Source organism: Corylus avellana, chromosome 2, assembly GCF_965113065.1.
Source record: "Corylus avellana chromosome 2, dhCorAvel1.hap1.2, whole genome shotgun sequence".
NCBI lineage: Eukaryota > Viridiplantae > Streptophyta > Magnoliopsida > Fagales > Betulaceae > Corylus > Corylus avellana.
Genome location: NC_142491.1, coordinates 3,552,405 through 3,559,903, shown reverse-complemented (window position 1 = coordinate 3,559,903; position 7,499 = coordinate 3,552,405). Strand labels below are relative to the sequence as shown.

The following is a 7,499-nucleotide window of genomic DNA, read 5'->3' as shown; positions in this document are numbered from 1 at the left end:
TAGAATTATATTATATTTTTTTAATAAGAGAATTATAATTTGTTAGTTTATATACAATTAGACCAAGAAGTCTGACAAGTGATTCTCACAAAATCTTAACTCAGGCCAAACGGGTCTTGTAGCCCAAACAACTGATTTGATAAAATCCGTTTCAGCAGTTAGAGCCCTCAATGGTGTTTTTCACCACTGATAACCCGAATACTTTGGGCTGGGCCCTGAGGCCCATGGATCTATCTGCAACTCCTTGATCATATATGTATAGCCGCTTCCTCTTCACTCAATTAGGGTTTGCAGAGCCGTTCAACACCTGTGAGCCTCTCTCTCTCTCTCTGTGGTTAGGGTTGGTGCACATTTTCCAGAGACTTTTTCCTGAGTAGATTTTGGTTGATGAAGTATGAATAGTTGCTAAAATGATCTCGGAATTTCTTAAGGCTTTGTTTGCCTTGGTTAAAATATTTTCCAGGAATCTCTTCAACCGAGAAAAGAAAAAGAAAAAGAAAAAGAAACTGAGTTTTTCTATTTTAATTCTCCTGGGAGATTTCTTTTCCCAAACTAAAGAGTAATTTGCATAGGCTTTGATATTGGGATAAAGTTGTTAACCATAGCTTACTATTTTAGGCTGTACATTTTTCTGTTTGTGTATTTGAATTTGTGTGTATACTCAGTTTATGCTTAATTTGAGTGTTTATGATACAGAAAAAATGGCTGTTCCTTTGCTGACAAAGAAGATTGTGAAGAAGCGTGTCAAGAAGTTCAAGCGCCCACAAAGTGACCGAAAAATTTCTGTCAAGGTTTGTTTGCATATCTCAATCTGGGTTGTGTTTGCTTAATGTTGTTCGGTGCGCTTTTTAATATAATTCAATTGTTTTTGAGTATTACGTTTTGGCCAGAATTTTTAATTTAGCTGTCCAAATGCCTAGGTAATCAATCCTTTTTTTTTGTTGTGTTTTTTTGGGTAATAACTGCAAATTTTTCCCTAGGATTATATGATCATTTAATCATGTATAGATTATTGAATGATGGCTCTTTGGTTCAAATCTAAATATTATGTCTAGGTTTAAGCCTTTGCCACTTCTAAGTTGAAATCTAAGATTTAGCAAGCTTTTAAATTTTGAGTAGCTTGGGTTATTGACGAGATAACCAGAGTGATTTTGTATTCCTTTATGTTTTCAATACGTCCATCTAGTATTCCAGAGATTAGATTTTTACTCATATGCTTCTTAACTAGAGTGCTGCTTTAAGAGTTTGTTGAGTGCTACAAAAGATTTAAAGGAATGCCTAATTTGAAGGAAAGACATATTGCATGGGCTTCTTAGGTGGGCATCGAAAAGCTAATCACTTGCCTGGGTGCTCCTTTGTATTCTGGAAAGTTAAAAATAAACTATTTCGAAACTAAGTTATATGCATTAGCTATTTCAGCCTCTGTTTTGACTGTAAGTTGTGGAATTACTCAATGTTTTTTAGAAGGTGATGCCTAGGTGGCGATGCAAAATATTAGTTTGACTGAGATTCGCTGTTGTGTACTTGCGATGCAGTGAAAGATGCACTAGAGCATTTGATGCATGCAGTGGTGAAGCTAGGATTTTATTCTTGACGTGGCTGGACTAAATATACTTTTTTATATATTTTTTTCCAACATCTATCTCAAAAAAAAAAAAAAACCAAAAACCCAATAAAAAAATTCTCAGTAAAAGGAACAAACAATAACCCAATAAGAATAGCTTTTAAAATGGAAAAAAATAAACTGTCTGAGAGCGTCAAAAATCTTTTGAAACTTGTTGATACTCAGGAAAATCCGAAAATTTGATGACAAGTGTACCCTTGCAGCCTTGTAAACCTGTCAAAATTACACATTGAGTGGGTGATAAAAACTTGTAAGATTGTGTAAACAGAATGAGAAGGGGAAAATAAACCTGTTTCCCCAGGCATCAGGCCAAAAACTCCACATTGTGTACTTTCTGTGATTTTACTATGACTAGGATCTATGGATTTAAATTAAAATCCAGGATCACATGGAATGAATTCTACACTCATCATCAAAGTTATAAATTCAACCAATTGGGTGTACACATGAACTATGAACTAACCTAATATTGTGCAAGCAGTGCTGCAACTTTCTGCATTTTTAACTGTAAGAATCTTCAAATATTTGATGCAATTGCACATATCTTCAAATGCCTTAGAAGCTTGCTTTTGCAAGTTGAGCTTTTTGTCTCGACCAAAAAAGTACCCAGAATAGCATCTTCAAAAAAGTACTTATTCTCTCAAAAATCAACATACTACAAGTTATTGTGCATAATGTTGACGTAAGTATGGCATACATTTTTGGTCCACATGCTACTAGCAGCACTTGGGATAGATTATAAGTAAAAGAGTATTAGAGTTTAGTTTGACAAAACTCTAATACATAGGCATAGCTCTACTAACCGCACATATATCCATGTGTCCCACTCAAGAGCTACATCTTCCACAAAGCTCTCGTATTCTGGAAAACTTTTGAGATATCTGTGTATGCCAATAAAAGGAATCAGCAGCATTTTCTTCAAGATGTCATGACCATCTAGATCAATCCACCTTCGTCACCAAGCTGAACTTTCTCAGAATCTCTAATGGACAAGAACATTGAAATTGCAGAATTGCTTTTTACCAAGTGGAATTGAGATGCCTCCTACGCCAAAATACTTCTCTCTTCCATGACTGCCAGGATGCCAAACAGTACCCAAACTCTGTTGGAGACTTGCAGACCGCAATGCACCATTTGGTTAAAATTTTGAGGGGCAGCCAAAATTTTGGAATGGTGGGGGCCAAGTTTTGTTTAAATTTACTTTGGAAACTTTTTTTTTCAAACCTTTTCTGGGGGCAGGGCCGGCCCACCTCCATTCTCTCCACCACTGGATGCACGGCATTTGTTGGAAAGTAGAACTTGAAATTCTTGTCAGAAGGCACTGGACTTTTGATGCACAAGCTTATATGACTAAAAAAGAGTATAGTTTATTTGCAATGTAGTCAAATATGCACTAGGGCTTTTCATTTACTGGCATTTGTTGGAAAGTACAACTTGACTTGTCAGAAGGCTCTGCACTTTTAATGCACAACTGCAGTTGTATGAATCAAATTCAGTTTGGTTTGTTTTCATTGTGGTAAAAGATACATTATAGCTTTTGATGCACTGCACTTGTTTGGAAAGTAGAACTTGTCGCATGGCGCTGGACTTTTTTATTCACAATCTCTGTAGGTTGATACTCATGTTGAAGGGCACTTCTTGAAACTTTTTCTATGGATAGTGACAAAACATTGCTTTGGTGATTGAAAACAAAGCTGGGAGGATGAGTGCAAGCACTGGGCTCCAATTTTTAAAATAGAGAGAGAGAGAGAGAGAGAGAGAGAGAGAGAGAGAAGGTGAACACTTTTTTAAGTGAGGTAGATTTTGGCATGTTGAGCATTGGGGCTTTAGCTTCCTAGGCATCAAGGTGGTATAAGGGTTATGCTTTGTACCTTAGGTGCAGTTTGTGCTTTGATGATGCTTGTGGATAAGTGATGTTCAACTAATGGTTTGATTAATTAGGTTGGTGGCTTGTTGAATAGATGATGCATTTGCTACGGAAATTCAGAATTGGGTGGACATGTCATGTTGGATAGTTGTTCCTTTACCTGCAAGTTTCTATAGCTGCTGTATTAACTGATTGATATCAGCTGAGTGCCGCATTCTTCTTTCACTGTGCTTTTTAGGGAATCGTAGTGTGATGCAATCATTGCGGGATACTCTTCTGGCTCTTTATTTGTTTCTTGGTGCATCTAGGAGGAGCAATACAGAAAACCTTAGAACTCCTGGCTTGTATTTATCAGATTAAAAACTTTCTGTTTTCCTGGGCATCAAGGAGTTTATAATAGTGTTTTCTTACCCCATGGGGTAAGCCCAATTGGCTGGACATCATTCCTTTTGAAGTGAACATCACTGGTTCGAATCTTCCCTTCCCCTCTCTCCTTAGAGCCAATTACTTTTTTTTTTTTTTTTTTAAATATTGTTTTATTTTATCATTTTTCTCTGTGTCTCTATGGCGTTCTTGTTCTTATTTTCTTTCACTTTTCAGTTAGCATATAAGAGGTCCCCTTTTAATGTAAATATTATTTATTTTAGAAAGTGAAAACGGTTCTGAGGATTAGGCTACTTACTGCCCGGGGCTTGGTTTAGCTGATACCTTGGAAACTTTTAGCCTTAATTATGTTGTAGCTGTTTATATTTTGTTGTGTTCTTAAAGCAAGAGATAAAAAATAATAATGAAGTTTGACATTCTAATTGTCGCCTTTGTACTTGACATTGTTACCTTAAATGTAAGTAATCTCTGCCACCCCCATCCTTTTTTCTCTCATTGGCCAGAAAATAGATTTGCGAAATCAATTCGTAAATCTATCATGAAAAGCATAGATGATGCCTTCATGACTTAAAACAATATGCCTGCTCATAAGTCATATGATATGTTGCTATATTTTTGCCTGTGTAATATTGGGTCTTTGGAATGCATGTAATTTGCTTGGCAGACAAACTGGCGCAGGCCTAAGGGTATTGATTCGCGAGTTAGGAGGAAGTTTAAAGGATGCACTTTGATGCCAAACATTGGTTATGGCTCTGACAAGAAGACTCGCCATTATCTTCCCAATGGATTTAAGAAATTCGTTGTGCACAATGCCAAAGAGCTGGAGCTTCTTATGATGCACAACAGGTATAAAGCAGTTTCTTTTACTTCACTTTGATTCATTCGTCTGCAATTTCTCTCCTTTTCTCACCTAATTTCGCTTGCTTGCTCATGTAATATTTTAGGACCTACTGTGCTGAGATTGCACACAACATATCAACCCGGAAGCGAAAGGAGATTGTTGAGCGTGCAGCACAGTTGGATGTTGTTGTGACCAATAAACTGGCCAGGTTGCGCAGCCAGGAGGATGAGTGAGCTTGAATCTATTATTCTCTTCATTTTGTTTTTGGCACACTAATTATATTAGGTGGTATCCAGCACTTGTGATCAATTTTATCAAGATTTATTTTGTTTCGGTTGAATTGATATGAATCTACTAAAACTTTTTGCTGTCTTGAGAGTATGATTTTGCTTAAATCAGTTGATAATCTATAATCAAATATCTGCCTTTATTTCTCTGATTGCTATTTCAAACAGCTGTTTTACCTATGAGCCGGTTGTTTGGAAGGTAGATGGAAGGAGAAAGCAATTCTGGCAAAATCCATAATTAGGTAGAGCTTATAATTTCCCACGTAATTCCACTCCACAACAGCTGAGTCAGTTGTGCTTGCTCTCTCCATCCGACACCAAGGCCTCCTGATTGCCATTGTGTTTGAAAATAGTCAAAATATACTTTTAAAAAAAGTTTCAAAAATAAAGTTTTAATTTTTTTTTTTTTTTTTTTTTTAACTTATATATATATATATATATAAAGTTAACGTCAAGCCTCACGTCGCTCATCAGTGTTGACGGAACTCGCTTTCTTGCAATTATGCTCCCTTTTCTGATATCTCTTTCTCTCTTAAATGAGTGGCTTATCTCTTCGCTTGATAGAACGAATGTAGCATATTTTTGTGGTGATCCATAGAGTTTTGGACATTGAAAGATAGCAATAATGACATTAATTTATTTATTTTTTACTATTAATGTCACTATTATTATTTCTATTATTTTTGCCAAAAAAAAAGAAGAAGAGAGAGTCAGACATTAGACAATGTCCCCAAGTAGTTTTAGTATTAATACAATTGACCGCACACCGGTAATTCAACAAAGAATACCTGCAAAATAAGTAAGAACAAACATAGGTGACTCGTCGAGGGATGCTAGCGGTAAAAATAAGGCAATTGGGTAATGTCTAGGATGGTAAAAGGGTCCACAGTTGAATTTTAACATACAAGGTAAATAATTACCCATGAGAACGCCAAAACAAATTATTTGCTGAACGTGAATATTTTCATCGATATAAAATGTGCATTTTTTTTTATACACATTGTTTTTTCCTAAAAATGTATGTTGTGAGCCCTAATATTTTTAGAAAATGATTTATTTAAAATGTGTTGCTATTCATGAAATAAATTATGTTTACAAAACAGGAAATTTATAATGCATGTGTGGCATTCCGTCATTAAAAAAGGGTGAAGAATCTGGGGCATGTGCACATTACTATACGAACTTGACCCTATGGCTCATTCTTAATTGTAATGTTAAAAATACCTTGGATCTTAGGTAGGGACGGAGGGAGGGAGGGGACTGGTGATAGGTTCGGGATGTTGGGTTGATGGATTGTGGATGATAATTGAAATGGAAAGGGAAATGTTATTGATAATTCTCCACTTGAGGTAGGAGACACCGATTACACATACGTGTTTGATAAAATAATTCAATGAATCCTCTCTTCCCTACTACATTCCAATAAATAGCCAACTCCTAATCATGATAACTACTATTTAAAATAAATATATCTAATCTTATCTCCACAAGAGATATCTGATAATAACTTAAATGATAACGACTAACAAATAAGATAACAAAATAACAAGATAAGATAATAAGATAACTAATTCAAGTATTTTGAATTAGGCATAGGCTTTCTCTTCAAATAACTACGAATCCCATCAATTGCCTTCCCTTGGACACGATCCTTGTCCTCAAGGTCGATGTTAGGAAATTGCTGAGAAGACACTCGACTTCTTCCCATGTAGCATCTTCTGGTGGTAAGTCCTTCCACTGAACGAGGGCCTCAGTGACATACTTTGCGCCGTGCTTAACCCAACGGTAATCACGGATGTTAATAGGTTTGAGCTTTGGCGAATTATCTTCCGAGAAAGGTGAAAGATTGCTGGAAATCAGGGAGACGTCTCCAATCTTCTTATTGAGGAGTGATATGTGAAAAACCGGATGGACCTTAGCAGATTCTGGCAGTGCCAACCGGTATGCTATTGCGCCAATGCAGGCGAGAATCTGGTAGGGACCGAAGAAACGATTTGACAACTTTTGATGCGCCCGACGAAAAACACTACTCTGCCTGTATAGATGAAGTTTTAGAAAAATCCAGTCCCCTACTTCAAGCTCATAATCCCTCTTTTTCTTATCTGACTGCTGCTTCATTCTATTGGCTGCCTTCTGAAGATTACGCTTCAAGTGTTAGAGTAGCTTATCATGGCCAAAGAGGTCCTTATCAACTTCGTCAACTACCGAGGCACCTGCCAAGTAATTGATGATTGTGGGCGGAGACCTGCCATACAAAGCCTGAAATGGTGTGGTACCGAGAGAGGAGTGAAAGGTAGTGTTATACCAGTATTCAGCCCACGGTAGCTGTTGTTCCCACTTCTTCGGATATTGGCTCCAAAGACATATAAGGTATTGTTCAAGGCATCGATTGACCACCTCAGTTTGGCCATCACTTTGGGGGTGGTATGCGGAGCTCGTTTTCAATTGTGTTCCCTGCAACTTGAAAAATTCTCTCCAGAATGTACTCATGAAAAT

General features: G+C 36.8%; 2 protein-coding genes across 2 annotated transcripts; one reads left to right on the top strand and one right to left on the bottom strand.

The window, feature by feature from the left end:
* The first annotated feature begins 286 nt into the window (after window positions 1-286).
* On the top strand, window positions 287-5,089 carry LOC132166862 (large ribosomal subunit protein eL32z). The gene is made up of 4 exons (XM_059577698.2): window positions 287-309; window positions 697-791; window positions 4,540-4,721; window positions 4,820-5,089. The coding sequence occupies exons 2-4, from the start codon at window positions 702-704 to the stop codon at window positions 4,947-4,949; spliced, it is 402 nt and encodes a 133-aa protein (XP_059433681.1). The 5' UTR covers window positions 287-309; window positions 697-701; the 3' UTR covers window positions 4,950-5,089.
* Window positions 5,090-6,608: 1,519 nt separating this feature from the next.
* Window positions 6,609-7,121, bottom strand: LOC148587207 (uncharacterized). The gene has a single exon (XM_088513844.1). The coding sequence runs from the start codon at window positions 7,119-7,121 to the stop codon at window positions 6,609-6,611; it is 513 nt and encodes a 170-aa protein (XP_088369970.1).
* Between the last annotated feature and the right edge of the window lie 378 nt (window positions 7,122-7,499).

Bases quoted from the DNA above. Each gene is read 5' to 3' on its own strand.
- LOC132166862 (XM_059577698.2), top strand. From the start codon at position 702: ATGGCTGTTCCTTTGCTGACAAAGAAGATTGTGAAGAAGCGTGTCAAG. The intron at 792-4,539 runs GTTTGTTTGCAT...TTTGCTTGGCAG, and splicing joins ACCGAAAAATTTCTGTCAAG to ACAAACTGGCGCAGGCCTAA. The intron at 4,722-4,819 runs GTATAAAGCAGT...GTAATATTTTAG, and splicing joins CTTCTTATGATGCACAACAG to GACCTACTGTGCTGAGATTG.
- LOC148587207 (XM_088513844.1), bottom strand. From the start codon at position 7,121: ATGAAGCAGCAGTCAGATAAGAAAAAGAGGGATTATGAGCTTGAAGTA.